At 35.7% G+C, this 25,214-nt stretch overlaps 12 protein-coding genes across 12 annotated transcripts; 5 read left to right on the forward strand and 7 right to left on the reverse strand. All coding sequences in view use genetic code 12, as the record gives it.

Annotated features, from left to right (window-relative positions):
* Positions 1–219: 219 nt before the first annotated feature.
* AIM18 (Altered inheritance of mitochondria protein 18 mitochondrial) lies at positions 220–1,206 on the reverse strand (the record flags this gene model as incomplete). The annotated part of the gene is made up of 1 exon (XM_001526341.1): positions 220–1,206. One exon carries the CDS (start codon positions 1,204–1,206, stop codon positions 220–222), a length of 987 nt encoding a protein of 328 aa, XP_001526391.2.
* A 585-nt stretch (positions 1,207–1,791) lies between these two features.
* PVL30_003776 (uncharacterized protein) lies at positions 1,792–3,114 on the reverse strand (the record flags this gene model as incomplete). The annotated part of the gene is made up of 1 exon (XM_001526342.1): positions 1,792–3,114. The coding sequence occupies one exon, from the start codon at positions 3,112–3,114 to the stop codon at positions 1,792–1,794; it is 1,323 nt and encodes a 440-aa protein (XP_001526392.2).
* Positions 3,115–3,236: 122 nt separating this feature from the next.
* On the reverse strand, positions 3,237–4,262 carry PVL30_003777 (uncharacterized protein; the record flags this gene model as incomplete). The annotated part of the gene is made up of 1 exon (XM_001526343.1): positions 3,237–4,262. The coding sequence occupies one exon, from the start codon at positions 4,260–4,262 to the stop codon at positions 3,237–3,239; it is 1,026 nt and encodes a 341-aa protein (XP_001526393.2).
* Positions 4,263–4,649: 387 nt separating this feature from the next.
* On the forward strand, positions 4,650–5,798 carry PVL30_003778 (uncharacterized protein; the record flags this gene model as incomplete). Its single annotated transcript, XM_001526344.1, has 1 exon — positions 4,650–5,798. The coding sequence occupies one exon, from the start codon at positions 4,650–4,652 to the stop codon at positions 5,796–5,798; it is 1,149 nt and encodes a 382-aa protein (XP_001526394.2).
* An 809-nt stretch (positions 5,799–6,607) lies between these two features.
* PVL30_003779 (uncharacterized protein) lies at positions 6,608–7,408 on the forward strand (the record flags this gene model as incomplete). Its single annotated transcript, XM_001526346.1, has 1 exon — positions 6,608–7,408. One exon carries the CDS (start codon positions 6,608–6,610, stop codon positions 7,406–7,408), a length of 801 nt encoding a protein of 266 aa, XP_001526396.2.
* Positions 7,409–8,437: 1,029 nt separating this feature from the next.
* PVL30_003780 (uncharacterized protein) lies at positions 8,438–11,239 on the forward strand (the record flags this gene model as incomplete). Its single annotated transcript, XM_001526347.1, has 1 exon — positions 8,438–11,239. The coding sequence occupies one exon, from the start codon at positions 8,438–8,440 to the stop codon at positions 11,237–11,239; it is 2,802 nt and encodes a 933-aa protein (XP_001526397.2).
* Positions 11,240–11,545: 306 nt separating this feature from the next.
* On the reverse strand, positions 11,546–13,099 carry MCH1 (Putative monocarboxylate transporter mch1; the record flags this gene model as incomplete). The annotated part of the gene is made up of 1 exon (XM_001526348.1): positions 11,546–13,099. One exon carries the CDS (start codon positions 13,097–13,099, stop codon positions 11,546–11,548), a length of 1,554 nt encoding a protein of 517 aa, XP_001526398.2.
* Positions 13,100–14,163: 1,064 nt separating this feature from the next.
* FBP1 (Fructose-1,6-bisphosphatase) lies at positions 14,164–15,204 on the reverse strand (the record flags this gene model as incomplete). Its single annotated transcript, XM_001526349.1, has 1 exon — positions 14,164–15,204. The coding sequence occupies one exon, from the start codon at positions 15,202–15,204 to the stop codon at positions 14,164–14,166; it is 1,041 nt and encodes a 346-aa protein (XP_001526399.1).
* Positions 15,205–16,805: 1,601 nt separating this feature from the next.
* On the reverse strand, positions 16,806–17,606 carry PVL30_003783 (uncharacterized protein; the record flags this gene model as incomplete). Its single annotated transcript, XM_001526350.1, has 1 exon — positions 16,806–17,606. The coding sequence occupies one exon, from the start codon at positions 17,604–17,606 to the stop codon at positions 16,806–16,808; it is 801 nt and encodes a 266-aa protein (XP_001526400.2).
* Positions 17,607–18,538: 932 nt separating this feature from the next.
* SEC61 (translocon subunit) lies at positions 18,539–19,978 on the forward strand (the record flags this gene model as incomplete). The annotated part of the gene is made up of 1 exon (XM_001526351.1): positions 18,539–19,978. The coding sequence occupies one exon, from the start codon at positions 18,539–18,541 to the stop codon at positions 19,976–19,978; it is 1,440 nt and encodes a 479-aa protein (XP_001526401.1).
* Positions 19,979–20,708: 730 nt separating this feature from the next.
* fcf2 (dTDP-fucopyranose mutase) lies at positions 20,709–21,491 on the forward strand (the record flags this gene model as incomplete). Its single annotated transcript, XM_001526352.1, has 1 exon — positions 20,709–21,491. The coding sequence occupies one exon, from the start codon at positions 20,709–20,711 to the stop codon at positions 21,489–21,491; it is 783 nt and encodes a 260-aa protein (XP_001526402.1).
* Positions 21,492–22,087: 596 nt separating this feature from the next.
* On the reverse strand, positions 22,088–23,365 carry STD1 (transcription factor; the record flags this gene model as incomplete). The annotated part of the gene is made up of 1 exon (XM_001526353.1): positions 22,088–23,365. The coding sequence occupies one exon, from the start codon at positions 23,363–23,365 to the stop codon at positions 22,088–22,090; it is 1,278 nt and encodes a 425-aa protein (XP_001526403.2).
* Positions 23,366–25,214: the final 1,849 nt, after the last annotated feature.

Raw genomic sequence — 25,214 nt, forward strand, 5'->3', positions numbered from 1 at the left:
CCGATTGATAAAAGCTTTCAAAGTACATTTATCACAGTATTACTCTATATACAAATATTCTAACCAAATATATTCTAATCTAAATATGGGAATTGACCGAAAAAGACTCATCAAATCTTGACTTTTTTTTTTGTCTTCATTCACTCTTTCATTCACTCTTTCATTCTTTCAATCCTAATCTAATGCTTCTCCCCACCTTCATTTTTTTTTTCGAGGATCTTATTCAGCAATATCAGCAAGTCCTTGCATACAACTCTTTCTCAAAGACTCACTAAGAGGTTTCTTACCACTAAGATACTGCAATAATAAAGTTTTTGCAACAATGGGTTTACTCACACTTCCCATCTCTTTCACATCAGTTACATCCTCACCAGCCTCATCATTCTTTGATTTAGTCTTCTTATTTTGTTTCACATAGGAAATGTTGAACTTGTCACTACTTGATACCTGCTCCAACACGAGCAAATCATCTTTTGGCACTGAACCTCTAGTCTTGCCCATTATTTCCCTCAACTCATCCAATCCCAAACTCAACTCTTCCCTCTCCTTGTTTTCTCCACTCTTGCTTCTTGGATGCGCCAAAATCGATTTAATCAACCCATCCTTCAAATGATTGAAATCAGTATTTCTAACAGGCGACAATCTAATCAAGAAATGCACACCATGCGACAACAATTCATCAATGATTTGTTCTGACTCTACGGGGTTCATCAATGATTCTTTCAAGTTCTGCCTAACTAAAGATGACGAAGCACCCTCGTCAGCACGAGCTGATGGTGGTGGTGGATTAGCCCTGGCGTATGATTGAAGCAAAGAACGGGCTTTGGCAATATCGGAATCTGCAATATAAATTCCAACACCATAAACTTTGAAACTCATAAACGTTACAGCTCGAACACCATGGCCCAATAATGTGTACGATTGTGAAACGTAGGGCGATTTAGAGATGTGAGTGGGAAATGGCAGGATCGAGTCATCAACTTTTACCTCGGTAGTAGCATTAGCTGCAGAAACAGAGGTAGAGCCAAGTACTGGAGACGCAGCACTATCAAGGTGGATTTTGGACAAGGCATTATTGTGGAATCCAAATGGTGAAGGAAGCGTAGTATGCTTTGTGTATAAATGGTATGAATAAGCAAGAGTTGATGCAATTGCAATTGATGGGAGGATAGACCTCAATGGCCTCAAACGGATCGTTTTGAACATGATCTGATGTGTGAAGCAAAAAAAGAAAATAAAAATGTAGTTAGTTATTCAAAGAAAAGAAAGAAGAAAGGTAAAAAGGTAAAAAAAGAAAAAAAGAGGAAATGTATAAAGAATAATAGAAAGAGCAAGCTATATTTTGTGGTATGTTAAATTTTAGCCCGATATTATAGTGTGGGGAGCAAAGTGTTGGGCAGGTCGGACTGGTAGACAGAGAAAAAGTCATAAAGAAAGGGAAGAGAAGAAAAAAAATACTATTAAACAGCGGACAAAGCAGAACGAAGGGAAAAGCCGCAGAGACAAAATAAACAGCGGGAAAGCGGTAGCGTTTAAAGGATTTAATTACTAGCCTTTATTTGTGGCAGGGGTGCTGGGTTTTTTTTCCTACATCAATTAGGGTTGCTTGTTCTATTCAGATTACATGACAGTTAGATTATGCTCCTTTGATTTCTTTGTATTTGTTTGATTCTATCTTATTTTTTTACTATTTCTATTTCGGTTTCTTTTTCCTTTATTTTCCTTTTTTTTTCTTTTTTTTTCTTTTTTTTTCTTTTTTTTTCTTTTTTTTTCTTTTTTTTTTTTTTTTTTTTACAAATTGGCAATCTCTGGGCTAACAGATTTGCTGTTTTGCAAAGTCAAACCGCTAGCTAATTGGGCTTTATATATTGTTTCCCACTTGCTCCACACTTGTTCGCAAGATCTAATCTCACAATTCAACCAATTATCCTCGTGACTATTGTGTGCATTTGCTAATTTTGCAGCCAAGTACCCAACTAATGTATCTCCTGCACCCGTGACATTCACAATCTTCAACTTCTCATTCTCCTTGGGTATGGGGAAATACTCTACCAACACACCGACCTTATTATTCGTATTATTTGTAACTGACGTGATTGGCCTGTAAACTGATGTGGTTGGTATACTCTTTAAGTCATCTAAATTCGTAACTAGACTGAATAAAAGCACACCCTTATCACCCAATTTAACCAAAATATTTTGGAAATATGGAAGCATATGAAAACTTTGTTGGAATACACCAGCTTCCCATAGTTTTAAATTATGTTTTTTGTCAAGATTTAAAAGCTTTTCTCTCATTATGGAATCGACACCCATGGCATCTACTACGGGGAACCAATGATCATAATCTTCAAACTTACCGTTTTGAGACATAGTGTCGAAAATGGTGTTTAACTCGGCAACTGTTGGTGTGATCAAATTAATTGCATTATGTGGAAATACAGAGAGATCAGTCTCTGCCAAGCGTTTAGCCTTGACATGAGACGTGGGTTCAACCACTATTTGTGGCTTTCCTGAAATTGACTTGTTAAAAGGTACATGTTGAATAATTTTGTTTAAAGATTGAACAGAAAGGTTACAATCAAGTACAACCACTCTAGGTTCATCATTCACTATTTCCTGTATAATATCATCTGCAAAGGATGGTTCTTCAATGATGCTCATATCAGCACACGCAATGATCAAATCACCATCAACGTTATGCGTACACACATATTGCGCAGTGTTGCCTTTGCCAAAAGTCAAATTGGTAACGATTTTATCCTTCAACTGGCTTGATATAGTATCGCCCGCAAAGTCTCTTCCTATGCGGGACATAAATTTGGTGGTTGGCAACGACGTGGTATAGTTACTCGCCAATGCAATATTATAGCCTACCCCACCAATAGAATTTGTGATTGTACCAATATTCGAATCCAGTAGTTTGTGGGTGGAACCAAGTGTGGCTGCTGTATCGAGAGCAACTGAACCAACCACCAAGAGATTCGTCTTTTGTTGCAGTTTCTCCGCTCCTTGCAACTTATCAGTGGACTTATCAGTGGACTTATCAGTGGACTCAACAGTGGACTCAATAGTGGACCCAGTAGTGGATGGTTGTTGACTTATCTGCAACATTTTTGACACCAGCTGGTGAGTTCTCTAAAACAAAAAAGAGGTTAGTCTCATCACACCTCTCCAAAAAAAAAATAAAGAAAAAAGCAAAAAGAAATAAGTAAAAGAGAAAAGACAAAAAGATATCACATACATACCGTTTTCATTTCAGATTCACTTGCTGATTCACTTGCTGATTCTCTTGCAGACTCTTCCAAAGCATAATATGATTTTGCAATGGTGGCAGCAGCAAGTGCATTATTTTTGACCAAGCTTATATTGGCATGCACAGACTGGCCCTTGGTCACTTTCGCTATTTTACTCAACAAGTAAGGTGTCAATTGTTTCCCTAAAATGCGGTTTTCTTTTGCTTCTTCATTTGCTTTGTCAATGATCAGCGTTATAAAGTCATTGTTCAATGCAGTATCTTTAGGCGGTGGAATGCAAAACACGTTACCACTTTGTAAATTTAGCAGTTGCTGATTGAATACAATTCTTGCAGCTTCTTCTAAGGTGTCAAATCCAAATGGTGATGCAACGTTGGACTCACGTGTGTAAAAGCCTGGCAACTTTAACTCATTTTGTGCGACTTGCTTTTTATCTTCATTATATGTTCCTACAAATACTCCTTGTGTTTCCAAAAACTCCAATGTCCGAGGAATATCCAAGATCGATTTCGGACCAGCACAGATTACACTCACTGGTGTTCTGCCCAATTCTGTTAAATCAGCAGAAATGTCCATCGAAGTTTCGCCTGGGTTATCTCGATGCACACCACCAAGTCCTCCAGTAGCAAAGAATTTAATACCTGCCAAATGCGACAAGATCATTGTCAGTGAAATCGTAGTTCCACCATTTAGTTTATTAGCCATGACGAAACCAATATCTCCTCTTGAAACCTTGTGCACTTTACCCAGTTGTGATGCTTCTGCAAATCGTAACAAATCAGATTGTGTTAAACCGACATGTGGCCTACCATCAATAAAAGCACACGTAGCTGGAGTAACACCTTGATCACGAAGAATGGATTCAACTTCGACTGCCATATCGATATTCTGAGGATATGGAAGACCATGTGAAATGATCGTTGACTCGAGTGAGACAACAGGTTTTCTTAAATTAAGCGCATTTCGCACTTCTTCTGTCAATCGCAAGATGTTTCTCTGTTTCATCAAACCGGATTGAACAAAAAAATATATGAAATAAGGGGGGGCAAAGGGTGGAGGAAGAAAGGAAGGAGAAGACCAAAAGCGGGAAAGTTAGTAAAAAGTGGAGGGGGGGTTAAAGTGAATGGGTAGGTAGATGAAAGTAGATGGCAGAGTTTTTTTTTAAAAAAAAAAACTTTGAAAGAAAATTGAGTAAACTTGAAGAGAAAGAAAACTAGTAAAGCGGCTTTTTGATTTCGTGGGGATGGAGGGGGGGGGGAGAGTTGCGCGTTAGAAGAAGAGAATCTTTGAGTTTTGAGATTTATGTGTAAAAGATGGAGTGAGCAAGTGAGAAAGAAGGAAAATAAATGGAAATAGAGAAGAATTATACAGAATAAATGCTCCTTGTTTACAATGTTGATTGAAGAGGTTCCACTGACAGAAACAGATCGAGATTTCAATTTGGTGGTAGAAAGCTTGCATGATCTAAAGCATCCTGCTCTGCGGTATACAAAAGATTTACAATCCATCGAATCTTCTACAGCAACCGGTGCAATCAGCATCAACTATGAATTAATCAAAGCAATATCCCTTCATGCAAACCCCAACCTTGCTTGGTGCTCACAGCAAAATTCGCAGATTGTCCAGTCTATAATAAACAAAAATGATATACTGCAGTATATAACTCCATTTATTAATCAGGAATTTAGACCCAATTTGAGGAAAGTTGAAAAGCAAGCCAACTCAAGCAAGATAGGTAAACTGGGTGGTCTTCGACCGCACCTCAGTTTTTTCCAAGACCAAAAGTTTGATCCGGTTCCTCTTGCACAAGCATGGTTTCTTCTTGAAGCTACTGGCAATAAAGAACGTGAGGTGAATATGCTTGTCCTACTTTTACTAATCGATGACTTTCACTTTGGTATACAGGGGCAAATACAAGCATGTCACATGGTGAGGAAATTGAAGATCCTCACGCCTAATTTGGTGCCTCAATTGCGAGAGTGTTTGAAGAAATGTCTCTTGCACATTCCACCTGTCACAGAGGAAACTGAATCGTTGAATATTCTACAAGTTGCTTTTCCGTGCTTATATAAGGTGGACGATGAATATGACAATAAAAGTTTAAACTTTATTGATACTATTGCCTCTATACTAAAGTCATTAAACTATGTTGTCAACCATGAGAAAGTAATTATCTTTTTATTGGAGCAATTACAAATTTGCGTTAAGAGCATTGGCAAAGATGTATTAGTTTCTATTTCAAAGATCTTTTATATGATGAATCAAATCATTGTAAATTTTGCAATGATTGAGAAACCAAATGTCATCTTGGCAGCATTGAAGTTACAAAGTGAAGTGCTACAAGTGGAGTCTCCATTGGTGTACAGTTTTGTATATGATTTGATTGGTGCTTATACAGTTTTACTGAAACGATTACTCAAGTATAAAGTAGCTGCTGGTATTCAAGAGCAAATTAAAATGAATCTAAGTCAATTGGAAAAGTTGGCTGAAATGAGTGGAAAACTGGATGAATTTAGTAACCTATGTACGTATATACAATGAAAACGAGAGTACATTTGGCCAATATATCAACCTATACAAATACCTAAACATCAACATATAAATATATTTGCAAATATACAAATATAAGTATAGATATATATATATAAATATAAGTATAGATATATATATATAAATATAAGTATATATATATATATATATATGCATATGTGTTTGCATACATTTCACTTTTACCTTCCTCCCTGCAAGGACTCCACCACTTTGATATTTGTATCTAAAAACCTGTTTAAGCAATTCAGCAAACACTGTTCCTCTTGGATATCCAATTTTGGTGAAGTAATAGGTTTGTTCAAATTGCATTTTTTAAAACACATATCGGTAAAACTATGGATGGCAGTTTGAATTTTTGATTTGGATTGTTCTGCTTCCAAGAATGTCATTATTTCCTTTCTTGATTTCTCATCTAGGTTTTGCAATGCTTGTGTTGATATCGATGCCATGATTAATTGTGTAAGTATATGTGTTGAGTTTGAATTGATTCTTTATCTTTGTCGTTCTATTATATGATGATGTTTTATTCCAAACCCTTATTTTTCTATAATTTTATCACTTGTATGAGTTGATGATATTGATTGGAATGGAGTGGAAAGCCTTAGATCGTTCTTTTCTTTTCTTTTTTTTTTATTTTTTTTTATTTTTTAATTTTTTTTAAGTTTTCAATTTTAATTTTCCTTCTTTTTTTTTTTTCCATTTCTTATTTTTCAGTTCTTCATTTCTTTTTGTTTTGAATTGTTTTCTCGCCTCTTTTTTTGTATACACAAACTTTCCGAGACTCCATTGCTTATGGAAACATGGCTGAACCGATTAGCGATACAAATAATTTGCAAAGCGCAGATCAAAGAAAAGAACGCGATGTTATTTACTTCAATCGATTAAAGAAAGATATCAAAAGAGTAGAAGAGCACCTCAGACAAGCAGATGCTGCCATCGCCACATTTGGTAAGGATATAATCCAAGACAGCCCCATCGAGAAACGAATATTGGCAATGTATGCAGCTTATGGAACTGTACCCTATCGACCGGAAAAAAATGACACTATAACCACCGCATCAACATCGGTGCTTTTGGAAAACATGATTGAGGACAAGAAAGCAGTGCTTAAAGAGTTTACAAATATTCATAAAGACCCTGGAAATGACTTGGGGTATGTAACTCAGGAATTACTCAAAATCCGAGACGCGCGAGTGAAGGAACGGGATATGATGAAGTCTATTTTGGAATTGGAATTGGTTTTAGATCTGGGACTGAATTTAGAAAAGAAAAGTGAAAAGACAAGGTTTGAAGATGAAGTAATGGGAAAATTAAAAGAATCAGAGAAATTGGATAAAGTGTTGCAACTGTTTTTGAGGAAAGTATCTGTCAAATATACTGCTTACTGTGACTCAATAGATGGGATTGTAAATGATAAAGACGAGTTGCAGTTAAAGGTAGATGACTTGATGAAGTTTTTCAATGAGTTGATAAATGGAGATTGGGTTGAGGTACGAAGTTCAAGTCATATTGAAGCAGTTGTCAAGATTATGGAAAACGGGAGTATATTGCAACGTGAAAATGGGAAAGTAAGGCTACGAGGACTAGAACCTATAAAGTGACTTGTTTTTTCCCTACCGTTGCCCCCTTGCTCCCTTCCTTCTTTCTTTTTTTCCGTTTTTTCTTTAAAGAATAATGATGTTTAGTTCTCTATGATTTTTTATAAATGTTGTAAATATTTGGTATCCTTATATGTGTATTTGTATGTGTATTTGTATTTGTATGTGTATTTGTATTTGTATTTGTATTTGTATGTGTATTTGTATTTGTATGTGTATTTGTATGTGTATTTGTATGTGTATTTGTATGTGTATTTGTATGTGTATTTGTATGTGTATGTGTATTTGTATGTGTGATGCATAATATGGTGCATAGTGTCGTGCGAATTCTCGGTGTAGGTTTTCAAATATATCTCCGCCATTCCGGAATGTAATCTCCGATTGTTGCGATAAATCCGTTACCCTTCACCCTTCAACAAACTGCCAGAATCCACACAAGATGGTGTTTCGAAATGTTATGATAACAAGGATTGTAAGAGAAGATTCTCCTTATTTTTTTATTCTTTTGCTTTTAACAATCCTTTCTTATCTTCTTTTAATTTTTTTTTATTGTATTTTCCTATCTTTTGTTTCCCTCTCTCATATTCTCAGGCTATAAGAATTACATTCATTATGTTCTTTTTCTGTTTGTTTCTTTTCTTTTTTTTTTTCTTTTTTTTATATCTCTTTATGAATGAACATCGTTGGTTTCTGTCGTGATAGATTTGAATATCAAGCATGTAGAATTCAAGTAGAACCAATATCACTAAAACTGAATTAAAATTAAACCGACTTAGGCTTAACTGACTTAAATAGAATAAAATAAATAAATAAATAAAATAAAAATAAAAATAAAAATAAAAATAAAAATAAAATTAATCTGAAATCGAAATTATCACCGCACAATTCTCCGAAAGCCAAAAAAAAAAATAGGAAAAACAAAAACACACTTTGGTCTCTCGATAGAGAGAAAGTACCCTCCACGACAAACTAATAAGTTATTTTATCTACTTCCTTTATTAAATCAACAGATTATAATTGTTTCAAACTACGATGGAAAAATTGCAGAAACGCCACAGGCAAATCGTGAGCTGTGATCGGTGCCGTAAGAGAAAGATCAAGTGTATCAGAACAGGCGATCCTATTGATCTCACCGACCTCGGAAAACAACAGCCGTGCGTAACATGTTTGAAAATGGGGAAAGTTTGTGAATATACAAAGTCGATAGAAACTATGGAGATATCCAAACTAAGAAAGCAGCACAAGGAGGCATTGGGGAAAGCTAAAAAGAGTCTGGGGGAAAGACGGCAAAAGACAAAGGTCAAAGGTATGGCCAATGGTACGGGTGAGGTACAAACAGAAGCAGAAGCAGAAACACAAGAACTGAAACAACAACAACAACAGCGGGAACAGCAACAACAACAACAACAACATATGTCACTATTACCGAATAGAGACGAGGGCAAGAAAGAGCTTCCTAGTCTTGAAGATGTGGTGCTCATCAGACAGAAAATAGCAGAGCTAGAAAGGAAGCTAGGACAGACCTCTGCAAAATCAACAAACTCAATCAACTCAACAAATTCTGGAAATTCAGCAAACTCTGCAAATTCAGCAAATTCAGCAAATTTGGTAGCTACTGCAAGTACTTTTACATCTCCATCAACTGCACAAACAAGCCCACAAAATGCATCTCAGCTTGTTATCCCACCAGGAAAAATCAACTTTAGCTACTGCTTCAAAGAGTGGAAACCATTACAGCTAAGTCACAGACCATTTCCATACATGTTACTTCTTAGACGAGACGCAGGCGCAAGAATGATATGGTACTACATTGGTCAAAAGGTCAAAGTTAGAACCAATATTTTTGACGACTCCCACCTCTTAGTTAATTTACCGGAAGCAAGAATGAATGAATTGCGAACAAAAGCAAAAATTGTCTTTGGCGATGCCTACATCCCAGGTACACACGAAACCGATATGTTTCAAGATATTGCTTCGGTTAAGAATGTTATTGGTTTGAATGATAAGGCATTGACCTTTTCACCTCCTGGGGTTGATTACAATGACCCTATTTCGTCGTATTTTAGCTTGATACCTCCAGCATGGGTCAATAAAGAATTGCTCAATATTTTTTTCAAAACGATTTACCCAAGTATTCCCATCATTGATGAATTAGAATTTAGATCTACTTTGAATAGGATATTGGGTCCCGAAATCAACGATAATTACATGAATACCTACCCTAATATCGGCACATCAAACGACTTGGCCATCTTGGCAACGCATTTAATCATATTGAGACTAGCTTATTTATCACTCTTGGATATTAATGGTCAAGGCACTTCGCACTTGCTAAACTACCCTGTATCTTTCGATACATATAGAGCAGCAGACACAATTATGAAAGAGTTTGATTTTACCAAAAGACAAACAATGACTATTCTACAAGCTGGATTGATGATTCGAATGTATCTAATGTTTTCACCAGAAAATGTAGTTACTGGGGCTGCAACACAGATTACCATGGGTGCCATTATCCAATTATGTTATTCGATTGGACTCAATAGGGACCCTGAATGCTTTAATAACAAGACCCCCAAAGCACTTAATTTGAAACGCAAAATATGGCATTTCGTTATGCGTATGGATGTTCTCAACTCTTTGGTGTTCAACACAACCTTATCAACTGATTTGGATATTGCTGATTGTGAACTACCCGAGTTTTCTCCAGAAGCAGCCAATTGCGTTGATCTCAAGATTGAAGGTGAAATCATTGCTAGTTTCCACAGGTATCATCGTTTATTCTTGCACAGTCGAAAATTGGCCAGTATGCATCTAAAAGTTAGTGAAGATTTACGAGTCGATGACTTGGTTCAAGTGTTGTCAGACCTTGAAAGCGAAACACAAAAGACTTTGGGAATCCCTAGCGCACTTTTTAATCAATCTGGTAATGGATTTCTACCTTTGCTCAACCTTCGCATCTTCATTTATATCGAATTAATGCTTGCATATACTTACTTTACATTGTATCTATATTACGAAGCACTCGGCATGACAACTATGCAAACCATGTATTTCAGAAAAACTATCTACATTCTTACCGAGGATCTTTGGGAGTTGAACTCGTACATTTTCAAAAGCCCTAATCGAAATGCCGAGGTGTTGAATTTGACACCATTGACTGAAGTTTTTTTACATTTAAGTGTCATCATATTGAATTGCGTAAGGATGAGACTATTCTGTAACATGGCCGTCATGGAGAAAAACAAAGCGGATTTAGAGATGGCTGGAAAGGGAAAACACAGCACAGGGGTCAAAACTGGAGCAGAGACACATGATAATAATCTTGATGATCATGAGTTTAACATTGCTATATTGAAAAAGTTGGATAACCAATTGAAAATATGCACCAACTCACAAGTGAGATTGATTGGTAACATTGCAACTCGATACAGATATTCTGTTATGTTGCGACGAATCCATCTCATAGTATTGAAGCTATGCGATATGGGTTTTCTGGAGGTAACGGGCCATAATTTTGCAATGATTAGCGGTGCAGTGATGACTTTGCCCTACGAAGTGTTGGGAAGATTTAGCCAGGTACTCGAGTCTCGAATGTTTTCTCCCGAAATGCAATGCGAAAGCCTATTTGATGCCACTGATGAGGATTTGATCATGGAGTTGCAAAGAGAACATCTATGGAATCAATTAAAGAGGATACAGACTGAGGAAATGCTAACGAGTTCGTGGATTGATAAGACCAAGAGGTATAATAAGCATGCTGATGATTTCGATATCAATGTTTTCAATTTCAATCTTGACTTTTTGAACACCAATGAATTATTTTCGAATTAATATAAATATACTTTTTTAATATATATATATATATATTTTCAATTATAGGTGATGAGAAGTAGGTAAGGAAGGGAAAAGGTGAAGAGTTGAAGGAGTAAAAAGACAAAGAAGTAATGTAGTAATATGAAAAAGAGATGGAAATCAAGGCGTTTGCAACCACGACGGGAAAAGAGGTTTTTGAAAAATTAAATTTTTATTTTCTAAAAAAAAAACAGAAAAAAGAATCAAAAAAAAGAAACAATGATAGTTTGAATTTTGTTTTATTTTTGCCATTTGATCTATTTTCTCTACTTTATTAGTTATATTCTAAGAAAGGAGTTGACCGCGTTTACGCCAGACTTTATAAGCCATTAGCACCAATACGCAACTAACCACTAATGAGATCGAGGTACTTACAAAATACGCACCGATTCCATTTTCCGGGTTGGCTAGGTCCTGATCGGCAATCTTTCCATAAAACAAAGAATAGATTATTGATCCAATAGCTGGTGCAATCATCAATGAACCCCATGTCGAACCCATGATATCTATCCCCCACACTGAGGCGACAATCGTTGGGTATATAGTAAATAGACCACCATAGGCGATACCACTTAATATAATGTTATTATACCATTGACCAAAACTTCCCACAACTATGGTGCAGACAAGAAGCCAGATTGGGTTTAATTTATGAGATTGGAAAAGGTCAATAAGAACCCCAAGAATGAGCCTGGATAATGTAGAAAATGTAGCTAAAAGACCCACTTTATTCGATAAATCCAGCGACTTGGCACTCGATGGCATGGTCGGTGCTGTTGTTAATGCAATAATGGAGCTGAGGTTGTTCTGGTAACTTTCCAAAGGTCCAATATTAAGTATTAAGGAAATAAGAATAACCCAAGCAGAGATATCTTTGAGAAATCTCAAGTATCGTTGCTTATGGTTTGGAGGATCCATCGATCTACGTGATCTCAGTGGAGTTAACTCATTGTATGAATGAGCTGAGTCATGACGTAAAGGTGTCGTTTCAGATGCACCCAGATCAAAGCTGTCGGTGTTTATATTGCCGGAAGAGGAGGCAGATGCTGATGCGGAAGCGGAAGAAGTAGCGTTAGTGGTATCTCCAGTAATCATGTCTTCAAACTCTTCAAATATTGCATCTTGCTCAACTATGACTATTGAACTTGATACAAAACTTAAAATGCCCACAATCAAATAAAGCAACGCAAAGAATTCGAAAGCCCTTACTAAGTTGAGCACATTATTGCTATCATCATGATCTTTGTCATTGCCTTGAACCCACCCTATTCTTCCTTCATTCTCTGCTTTATTTATGTATTTAAACTGTTCCATTTTCAATACTTGAGAGCCTAATAACGCACTTAATCCATAACAAGTCACGGGTAACGAGATGGCCAATCCCTTGTGGTGTGGGAAAATTTTGGCGCATGTCAACAAGTTGGAGAAGTACAAGCTCGACGTGGCTAACCCAATCATTCCAAACGTTATTGCATAGATCCATACCCCAGCATACTGTTTGCTTACTAGCAAACTATTGCAAAAATATGCTGGCACAAAAAGCCACATCGACAAGAACAGTAGGATAGATGGTCCATAACAGTCGGAAAGATATCCAAGGATAGGTAGACTCAAATACATCCCTCCAATAGAAACAGATGCTATGAAATTAATCTGTAAATAAGTTAACCCTAAAAGCGAGTGGAAGGTTGGTGCAAAAAGGGTAAATAAAAGTATCGATCCTGAAACTAGACATGAAAGTAAGGAAATCAAGAATGCAGATAGTCTAAGATGTGGCGGCGAGATGCGAGAGGATAAGTATACCTTGATCTTTTGCGATATTAGTTGAATGAATTTCATTATTGATATACTATGGAATGGTAATAAAAATATTCAATATTAATGAAAACGATAAGAACAATGTTAATAATGATGACAAAAGGCCAAAAAGAAAAAAATAAAAATAAAAAATAAAACAGATGCTAAATGTAGTTGTAATTGCTATTGATGCTATTGATGCCTAGTATGCAAGTATATTTGAGTATGATTATTGTAAAGCAGGTCCTATTGCAAATGCTCCAGTACTAGCTTGTTGAGTTTTTGGTTTATCAGTTTATTGGTTTATTAGTTTATTGGTTTTTTCGTTTTTTCGTTTTTTCGTTTTTTCGTTTTTGGCTACTCGATGTATTTAGATGTTGTAAATTTTAACTGCCGATGGAACGATGACTCACTAATATTGATTTCCCGGTATTGAAATGTGACTCTGTCCATCAGTCTCTAATACTCCAAGAATCACAGATGACGATTCAAATATACTATATAGAAGTATGAGTGATGTTGAAACAGGGTTGGTATAATAAGGAAATAACGTGTAACAAGTATTTTCCAATATGTAGTACGGTTGTTATTTGCCGTGTTGGCTGCGAATTGATGATAGGTTTCAAAATTTCTATTTTCCTTATTCTCACTCCTGCACTCTCTCGCACTCTCACATTCTTTCTATTTCTTGATCTTTTTAATTTTTTTAATTTTTTTAATTTTAATTTTTTAACTTATTTTTTTTGTTCGCGGATGAAGCGCGCCGGATTCAAAAACGGAAAAAGAAATTGTGGAGAGGATTTAAACTTCCGATCTCCCGACAGCTTAATAATTCTTGCATCGAGAAAGAGATAAGGTAAACAAGAAGAATCATGAAAACAACAACAACAACAACAACAACAACGAAAAACTTAATTTAACTTTTCAATTCGAGAAGCAGATTTTTGCTTGATATATTACGGAATATTTACAATCATCACCTGAATCACATCAATAGGTAAGCTAACTTTGTTTGTATTTTTTTTGCTTTACAATATACATAAATCAACTATGCACGTCACACCTCTTATTCTTTGCTCTCTTCTCAAAAAGTTCCAACCTCTTCCTTACGCCTTTGGAATGTACGATTCAAATCTATCAACCTCACCCTTGGATCCTAACCAAATACCGGATTTGTCGTGGATTCCTTTTGGCAAGATATCCAAGATTCTTTCACCTTTATCAGTCACGGCTCTACCACCAGCTTGCTCCAAAAGCATAGCCATGGGGAAACATTCGTACAAGATTCTCAATTTACCATTCTTGGATTTTGTGTCTGCTGGATAACTGAAAATACCTCCGTAAAGCAAGGTTCTGTGAATATCGGCAACCATAGAACCAATATATCTTGCACTATATGGTTTACCTTTAAGGGAATCCTGAGGTTTCTTCAAATCTGCAATGTAGTTCTTGACATAGTCTGGCCAGTAGTAAGAGTTACCCTCATTAACAGAGTAGATGGCTCTGTGTTCAGGGATCTTCAAATCTGGTTGCGTAAGTATGAATTCACCCAAGTTGGTATCCAAAGTGAATCCATTGACACCGGTACCAGTGGTCAACATCAAATGCGCAGAAGCACCGTACATTGTATAACCGGCAGCAACCATCTCAGTACCTTTTCTCAACACATCGTTTATCGAGCCGTTGGAGTCGTCCCTCAATCTATAGATTCCGAAGATCGTACCCACAGAAACACCAGCATCGATATTGGAACTACCATCGATTGGATCAGTACACACAGCATACCTTCCACCACCTTCAAAGATGATCAAATCTTCCTGTTCTTCACTAACAAGAACCTTTACATTGTTTGACGACTTCATTGCATTAATGAAAATCTCATCACCAATAACATCCAATTTCTTTTGTACATCACCTGTAGAGTTTGCTGTACCCGAGACACCAATCAAGTTGACCAACTCGGCTCTTCTGATGTTGTGTGCAATAAATTTGAATGCAAATTGTAAAGAGTTAAGCAAGAGACTCAACTCACCAGTGGCATTGGGGGCTGTCTTTTGTTGTTCTTGCAAAATAAATCTCGTCAATGTGATGATATCGGTCTCAACATCCATCTGTTTGGAGACTGTATCGTTGGCTGCTTCTGTCATTATTCGGTTGATTTGGTTAATTCAATTAATAAGGTAAATATAGAAAGAATGATTAGTTAAGTTTAATCTTATTATCAAGAAAGAAAAGAAAGAAGAAAAGAAAGAATGGAAAAAGGAAAAAGGAAAAAGGAAAAAAGAAAAAGAAAAAGGTAAAAAAAAAAACGAATTTGTATTTTTTTTTTTAAAAGATTCAATCATTCTGGGTAATTTTTTTATTTTTTGCATTGTTTGGGGAGGTAGGAGAAAACGAACAACTTTAGAGTCTTGTCCGGCATGCGAATATCAATGGATTTACCCCATATTTTCCACTCACACTCTTTTTGCTTCCATTTCTCGCACACACTTGTAATTCTTGATACGCTACATAACAGAACTGAACATAACACAACATAACAGAACTGAACATAACGTAACATAGCATAACATCACTATACATATCCTACGAATTTATTTCTATTCTTTGACGCTGGTTTATCGAGTATGGCGAAGTTGAAAGATAGCAACATAGAGAAAGAAACAAACATATACATCCACGAGTCAAAGTTGCCCGGGTTTGACGTAATTTTATTATATTCTTTTTTTCTATTAACAATTTTATTTTTTACTTTTACTTTTTATTTTTATTGTTCTTTACTCTGCCTAGTTTGAATGCCGCAATGGGAGCAACTGGAAAGAACTCGAGTGCACTATGTGTAGGAAGTGGACCCATTCACGAGGATTCGACAGCAATTATTTTTAAATTTTTTTGCTTTGTGAAACGGAGGACAGGAAGGTCAAAAAAGAAAAAAATTTATGAAAAGACAAAGAAAAAAAAGAGAGAGGGACTGGCGTTATTGAGATAGTGAGCGTGCACTTGGAAATGAGTCCATCGGTCGTGGGTCCGTGTTAAATAAATGTGGGCGATTGGCAATATGCTGGTGCGAATTCTAGAGCAAAGGGTGGAATCGGAACAAGTCGGAAATTGCTGTGAAGAGAATTACTTCAAAACCCCGGGGTTAGTTTAGGGGCTGTGATAATATATATATATTTTTTTTCTTCCTTCTTTTTAGTCTACTTTTTATTTTTATTAAGCTTTAGTTTTCAGTTGCTAATTTAGCATATGAATATTTATAATAAATTACATAATACAATGTGTAGAGAATATTTGCAAAAAAACTGATATAGACAAAAAAGTTTCTATGGAGTTTAAAACCCGTGTTTGTTGAATCAGTACATTATACCGACATCTAAAAAAATAAAAAATATGTTGAATGATATCACCAAATCCGTCTGAAGAAGAGTTTTGGTTTTCGCAATTGTCAATAATCTTGAATCCTTTGTACTGGATAATTTATTTGTGGCACACAAGAACGCTAGTTTATGGGTAACACACATATACAAATATATATATATATATATGATTATATATATAGATATGTGTATATATTTGTTTATTTTGTTCATTTCGAGGCTCTTTACTATTTTCCCAGTACTCAAAACATCATATCGCTTCTCTGCATCAGCCCCATTAGATCCCTACCACATGTTGGGTGTTTTCATCGCTATTATAATATAGCAACAGCTCTCTGCATTTTTAAAAAAATATACACCATTCATTGTTGTTATGACAGCAGCTGCAGATTCGGGCCTTGATTTTTCTGTTGGTATATAGATCTGTTTAATTCAAACAAGATATCCACTGTATTGACATTGGGGCTATGAGAACCACTCTTGATGTTTTGGTAATCAGTAGTACCAGCTTTACCACTCCTACCACTATCGTGATAATGATTTTTGGAATGACTATGATGTCCATGATACCCATTACCCTTGTGGAGATTCCTCAAAACTACATTCTTTTGGTTCTTGCTATTACTCAGCGATGTTTTTGTTGTCCATTGATTAGATGACTCTAGGGACTTGTAAATTTTGTAATTCTCTTCATCTTTATCTTCCTTAGCCTGTTGAATGTATTTCTTGTATTCAGAATCAAAAAAACCCAATAACTCATTTGCATTAAACTCTTGGCCAGATGTAGCTAAAGATGCATTGGTAGCCGAAACAGTAGTTGGAGTTGAACCACGAATCGTTTTGGGAGTTGGATTCCGAGTCGAAGATGGAGAGGCAGTAGGTGTCGTGGTGGAAAATCGTTTATTGGAAGCATTTAGCAGCCTCACATTTCCTGCTCCTGCTCCTCCCGCCGTTGTTGTCGTCGTTGTCATTGGCTGCGGTGATAATGAAGACGCATTCTTCTTCTTGAGTTGGTGATGTTGCTGTTGTTGTTGTTGTGTAGGAATTTTCTTGTCTATCGATTGGGATGATACTGCTCTAGGGACTGATGTTGCAGGTCTTGAAGGTTGTGGTTGAGTTTGTGTTGGTGGTGGTACCACATTTGCTAGTTTAGCTGCCCAATCAGTTGCCATTGTTGTCTTGATCTATGTATTATTTGTCTTACTGTTCTTTAAAAGTCGATATGATTACTTGTTATTGTAATCTTTAGCACAGTGGTACATCTACAAATTGATTAAAAATTGCGCAATAAGTTAATAATTTTTCAGAGAGATCACAAGTAGCTGAATAATAGAGTATAGTATAATATAAATATAATATAATATAATAATATAGTTTAAGCAAGTGATACATCATGTAAATAAATCAGAATACAAAAATATTCCATAGTCACGTGAACAATATATCTCAGTTTGCTACTAAATATGACTTTTATTGCTTGTTCTGAGATTACACTACTCAAAGAGGCAGTCGAGACGTGTTCTTCTCCTCTCTCTCTTTTTTTTTTCCTCTCTTTTTTTTTGATTTTTTTTTTTGGTTTTCTATTTTGACGCACTGACTGACGTGTTACGTTTTCTCTACTGCCACTCATAACTTATTCAAAACAAGTGTGTCGATAACCAGAATATTCAGTGTAAATAATTTTTCATTCGAGAGATCAATTTTTTTTTTGTCTATACAAAACAGCACCTACACATCTACTAGAGACACACATAACAGTGTATAGAGGATTTCCAGTCTTGAATAACACCTTCCCTTATTTCCACACACGTTTTAAGCTATCAATCATTGGCCACGTTGGGATCTTATTCACCTTCACCACAACTAGTTTACCATTTCACAAAGCAAAAGTGAATTTCGATAATCTAGTCAATTGAACAGACATTTCCCCTTGTTTCTGTTTCATTATCTTACTTCATTTTTTTCCTTTTTTTTATTTTATTTGATTCTTTAGTATCAACATTATCGTTGCTACTATTTTTTTCCTTCTTTTTTTTTGGTTCTTTTGAACGTTTTGTTTTATTCTTTCCACTAATAAAAAGTATCACAACAATCATATAAAATAATGAGTGGGCTTTGTGTATTGGACTTGGTTAAACCATTTAGTCCTTTCTTACCAGAGGTGATTGCACCAGAGCGTAAAGTGCAATTCCAGCAAAGAGTTATGTGGACAATAATTACATTGATGATTTTCCTCGTTATGTCAGAAATTCCGCTTTATGGTATTGCTAGTTCAGATTCCAGTGACCCATTGTTCTGGCTTAGAATGATGCTTGCCTCGAATAGAGGTACCTTGATGGAGTTGGGTATTTCACCTATTGTTTCCTCAGGTATGTTGTTTCAATTGTTGCAAGGTACCAAGTTGATTCATGTTGATATGCAAAACAAGAATGATCGTGAAACCTTTCAAGTTGCCCAGAAATTATTGGCCATTTTGTTGGCAGTGGGCCAAGCAACAGTGTATGTTTTGACCGGAATGTACGGCCCACCAAAGTCATTGGGCGTTGGTTTGTGTCTCTTGTTGATCTTACAATTGGTGTTTGCTAGTATTATTGTTATTCTTTTAGATGAATTATTACAAAAAGGGTATGGTTTAGGAAGCGGTGTTTCATTGTTCACTGCCACAAATACTTGTGAACAAGTGTTTTGGAAAACATTTGCACCAACAACATCTTCTTCAGCTAGAGGTACTGAGTTTGATGGCGCAGTTGTAGCTATGTTCCATTTGTTGGGATCAAGGAAAGATAAGAAAAGAGCCTTGATTGAGTCATTCTATAGACCAAATTTGCCAAACATGTTTCAATTAATTGCCACAGTTTTGGTCTTTTTTGCAGTTGTTTATTTACAAGGTTTCAGAATCGAATTGCCCATCAAGTCAACTAGACAAAGAGGTCCTTATGGTTTATACCCAATCAGGTTGTTCTACACTTCAAACATTCCTATTATGTTGGAAAGTGCATTGGCTTCAAATATTTTTATCATGTCGCAATTGTTGTTTATGAGATGGCCCAACAATATCTTTATCAAGTTATTGGGTACTTGGGATGCAAGACCTGGTTCTGCTCAATTATATGCCAATGGTGGATTAGCCTATTATATTCAACCACCATTCAGTTGGTCTGAGGCATTGTTGGATCCTATCAAGACCACAGTGTATATTGCATTTGTGCTTGGCTCATGTGCTGTCTTTTCAACCACATGGATTGAGATTAGCGGTACCTCACCAAGAGATGTCGCTAAGCAATTTAAGGAGCAAGGTCTTGTGATTGCTGGACATAGAGAAACCTCAGCATACAGAGAGTTGAAAAAGATTATTCCTATTGCCGCTGCTTTTGGTGGTGCAACCATCGGTGCCTTATCTGTTGTATGTGATTTGATGGGTACTTTGGGTAGTGGTACTGCAATCTTGTTGGCTGTGACTACAATCTATGGTTATTACGAGTTGGCCGTAAAGGAAGGTGGATTGAACAAATCATTGGTGAGTGGATTCTCGGATGGTATTTGAAAAGATTAGAGAGTTGAAGCGACGGAGAGAGCGGGTTTTTTTCAATAAAAAAAAAGTACTTCACGAAGATATACCTAATTGGTATATGGTATCGGAGTATATCATTGATATAGTATATATGTGTATACTACAACTATAAATTTAAAGGCAACCCAAAATATATTCATTATTTTTTTTTGAAAAAAAGTTTCTAACGAGATTAAGACAAAAAAAAAATGAAGAAAAAAAAAAGAAAAGAAAATAAAAATTAATTAAAAAGGAATGTAAAAGATGTAATCTTGATAAAAGTCGAGAATGAACTAGCTTTGAAGTGGTTTCTTAAAGTCTTTTCGTGCAAGTGTTAGTGTCTTGATAAGTTTAAGTAAAGTTGCAAAAGTTCTACAATGCCCAATGTCGTGTTCTCTTTTTTTTTATTTTATATTTTTATTTGTCTTTTTTATTCTATTCTTTTTTCTTTTTTATTTTTTCTCCTTTTCCTATTCAGAAGTCGCGACAATGGGTTGATAGCTCTACCTCATCTCACTTTTGTGCAAGACTCAAGGAGAGAAGGGGAAGAGGAAATATAAAATTAAAAGTGGTATTAAAAACTGAGGTTGACGTGAAATAAAGTGCAAGCATCTAACAAATTTATAAAAGAAAGATAGTTTAAATAGTCTTGTGGACATAATACCTTTATTTTTTTATTTACATTTTCCCAGTATCAAGAGTTCTAGATCCAAATTAAATTTTTATGATTCAGCAACGTAAAGTGCCTCAAGAGCCAACAATAGCTGAAAGTTCGGAGACGGAGTCCTTCACCTCAGAAAGCAAGAATGCTACTTCACATACGCCACAAGTTGGCAATAAAGAAGATGCTAATGTTTCCTTGGATGATTTATTTGCCGATTTGAAGAAAGAACTTGACACTAGTAATAATGAGTCTTTGGCTTCAGGGGCTTTGCCAGATCAACTAGAAGTTGATGATTATAGGAGCATAGAACGATCCTTGCGTTCTCTTCCTAAACTTCAATCCACTTTTGACAACAACAACAACAACAACAGCAGCAATAACAGCAAAAGCAATGGTAAAAGTAATGGTAAAGATAAATCTAAAACATCCGCTGGCACATTGAAGATATACGATCCCATCCCCATTTCCAAAAAAGAAAAGAGTTCAGACGATACAACCGATTCTCGTTGGTTCCATATGGGAAGACCAGAACTTACACCACAACTTAAGCGTGATTTGCAAATTATTCAACAGCGTCAGGCACTTGATCCAAAGCGACATTATAAGCGTGAGAAATGGTCCATACCAAAACATTTCCAAATGGGTGAGATCATTGAGAGCTCTACAGGCTATTATAACCAATTGAAGCGTAAAGAGAGAGGCACGAGTCTTGTTGGTGAAGTGTTGGCAGATGATGCGACAAAGAAGTATTTCAAGAGAAAGTATGGTGAGATTCAAAAGGAAAGGGAGAGTGGTAAACGTGCTTTTTACAAAAAGGTTAAACATAATAGGAAACGATTTTAAATTATGAATGTGTGTCTGGGTGTGCAGTGGGGGGGGGGGGGGGAGAGCAAGATCCATTGTTGGTGAATGAGTTATCTAGTATTTGGAATAAGAAGAGTTTGGATATTGACACTCGTTGGATTTGGATACAGAACAACAAAGAAAAAAAAGAAAAGAAAAGAAAAGAAAAGAAAAGAAAAGAAAAGAAAAGAAAAGAAAAGAAAAGAAAAGAAAAGAAAAGAAAAGAAAAGAAAAGAAAAGAAAAGAAAAGAAAAGAAAAGAAATAACGGTTCTTGATTTATCTGTTTATACATAGGTAAATGAATAAACAATTTTTAATTTACGTGACTGGGTTTTACCAAGTAGATGTGCCAAAACAAAAAAAAAAGAGAACATATTAAGCTAGAGAACTGAATATTGTAGTAATAGAGTCTTGCTCTTTAAACATTAATATTAAACCTTTGCTTATTACAAATGCACAACAGTTGGAGATTAACTAGTTGTTTTATGGCCAGAACCAAAAAAAAAAAAATAATAATTCTATATAGGGAAGTGGGAGGTGGAAGATTATAAGAAAAAGTGTAAACACGAGTATTAATGCATGAACTTCATTATCATTATTCTTCTAGGCCTGCTCGCTTAAAAACATCCAGCCGTACTTGATCCCACAACACTTTTTTCTCCTCCTTTGACAATTTCCTCTTGCCTGGTGCTGGAACAATTCCTGTTGAATCTTTTCCCATTCCCTCTACTACTTGTCCACCTCCATTTTCAGTATAGCCTTGGTTGATAATGTTTCCGGCAAGGGCAGCAGCATGTTTGCCTTCTTTCAATTGTTTCTTTATCTCGTCGACCCGTAGCTTGTATTCATGAGCTGTTGTTGCCGCTGCAGCCAAATTTATCAAGTAGTTTCGCACAGCGATTTCCTTGTACTTAAATTTCAAGAAATCGTGGTGCTCATTTAGTACATTTGTGTTTATGCTCAAGTTATGCTGCAGTTCTGAGTTTGTATTTTGTCGCAGTGAGTTTATTTGCAACAATCTGCTTTGTTTAACCAGGATTTCAGCGACTGATTTTCGAAATGCCAAGTCCAAGTTGTGTTCTTTGTATATATTTGATTGTACTAGGGTGAATATCAATTCCTTGTCTGTAATGTGTGGTTGGATGATTATTAGTTGTACAACTTTGGCCAAGTCGCCTACTAGTTGAGGTGGGTAGTGTTGATTATAGCAAAGTTGTTGTTGTGTGGTTGAGGCTGATGAGATCATTGGCAAGTTGATCAAGATGAGTTTACACCGTGTTACATTGAGGTTCCAGTCTATTAAAAAGTTTGATTGTAAATCGTTTTGAAATGTTAATCCTGAGCCAAGAGATATTTTAAAAGTTTCATCTGGGTCAAAAGTTGGTGAGTTGTACAAGGGCAAAGCTTCTCTTTGTTTTTTTGCTTCAAATTCTCTTTCAAAGTGTTGTTCATGCAATGCTATGTCATTAATCAATTGTTCAACCGTTGTGGTTATAGGTTCGAAATCTTCGGGGATGGTTGCGGTGGAGCTGGAGTATATCGATGGTGCTGATCTGATGGAGCGTTTGCCATTGTTGGTTAATGATGAAAAGATGGAGGATGACGACGAGGACGAGGATGAAGAAGAAGAAGAAGATGTAGGAGTTGTTCTTGATCGGTGCAGTAACAGTTTGTATGAGTTTTTAAAGTATTGTGAAGGAGCTGATCGTATGGAGGATGCAGATGGTTGCAAACGGGGTATTTTTTTATTGGGGTCATGTGCATTAAGGTTGTTTGATGGTGGGATTTGGTTGTAAATGGCTGTTCTAGCATTTTCCTTGAATTGTGATGGTGCCTTCTGATGAAGGTTATTTGTAAATGGGGAACTATACATGGCGGGGTCAAATTACTTAGTTGGTAGGGAATTGTAGTAATAAAAAATTGAACAAACTAGTGGAAAACAAAGAATAAAACACTCACAGACACAAGCAAAAATTGAATATAAAAAAGGAAAAAGATATAAAGATAGAAAGCTATTCAGTATATATGGGTATTTATCATACAAATGTGGGTGATTAGTTGTATTGACTCTTTGTGTAGTGGATGTATGGGGTGGGTGTATGTCTAGCCCTATAGATGAACTTGGACAAAGTGGTTAAAAAGTGGTGAAGAAGTGGTGAAGAAGTGGTGAAGAAGTGGTGAAGAAGTGGTGAAGAAGTGGTGAATATCAGGTAATAATTATTATTGTGGAAAAATTGTTTCTCTCTCTCTTGTGTGGTGACAGTATAATGATGATGGGGGGTCTTTTATTTCCCCTATATTGAAATTCCAGTGGGTCTTAAAACTGAATAATTTTTTTTAATCCGGGCAAATACAATATATACAAAATTTACCAAAACAAATGTATATACATCAATGTATACATATACAATAAAATACACACAGACACACACACACACATAGAGAGTAAGGAAAGAAAAAAAAGAAATTTAAAAAAAATACTGGAAAATGGATTTTAATAATAAATTAAGGAGGTGATATTGTTCCACTTTGCTCCACCCTAGTTTGCTCTGACACGGAAGAATACAAGATGCAGTTGTACACATATATACATATATATATATATATATATATATATTATATAGACATATCTAAAGGTGAAATTCAAACATGCAGGAAGACTATAGATAATAGTGAAGGCTTGGTAGGTGGAGGGGGGGGAAGAGGTAAGGGAAAGAGAAGGGGAAGGGCAAGTGAAAAAGAAGGGCAGATGAGGTAAGGATGGAAAAATATGAGATGAAAAGAAAGAGGGAGATTTCGTACTAATTTTTTCTTTTTCTTTTTGTGTATTGTTTTGTTGGCTTTGTGGTATTGTGGATGTGGGGCGACATCTAATATTAGCGCCTTTTGTGTGACTGGCTTATACATGGGCTCTTTTGGTAGGTATATATATATAGAGAGAGAGACAAAAGAGGTAACAACAACCTGCTTGCAGTCCTGTTCATAAGCAAACTTGTGCTTTATTGTAATGAATTGCAAAAAGGATATCATTAAAAGATTAAGATAATGGAAATAGAGGAAGAAAAAAGACAAGGATTTAAATTGTGATCACGCAGAATAATAATAATAATAATATTAAAAATTATTAAAAATGATTACTGAAAATAATAAAGCATCTACATAGTGTGTGATCGGAACATAGCAATAAGGCAGAAAGACACCTCAATAAGTTTATATCTCCACAACATTTATACGGAAGGAAGGAAGGAAGGAAGGAAGTAAAAATATTCCGAACAATAGAACAATAAAACCCCAACAGCAAAAAGCAAATAGCAAAGTGTAAAAAGTAAAGAGAAGAAGGTATAAAGAGTAATTCATCTTTTTTTTCTTACCTTTTTTTTTCTTTATTTGCACGACCTGTGCGTTTCTCGCTTACTAGTAATTCCGATTTTTTCCACCGCTTGCAACTCTCATAACATCCCTTGACAATAAAAACAAGTCGATAAAGTCTCCATCTTCCTGGTCATTTGCTCTTGCATAAGGTCTAACTGTTCAATACAAAGAATGCATGGTAACTGTTTACACAGTTATCTTATATCAAATATGAACAAGCAAAGCAAATAAATAAATAAATAAACTACTAAAAAGAATTGGAAAGGAACCAAAACAAAATAAAACAAAAATAAAAAACAAAACGTTTATAGTTTAAATTCATCAATGGTTCATCAACAAATCTGAAATAC

The sequence above is a fragment of the Lodderomyces elongisporus genome, chromosome 4, assembly GCF_030384665.1.
Source record: "Lodderomyces elongisporus chromosome 4, complete sequence".
Classification (NCBI taxonomy): domain Eukaryota; kingdom Fungi; phylum Ascomycota; class Pichiomycetes; order Serinales; family Debaryomycetaceae; genus Lodderomyces; species Lodderomyces elongisporus.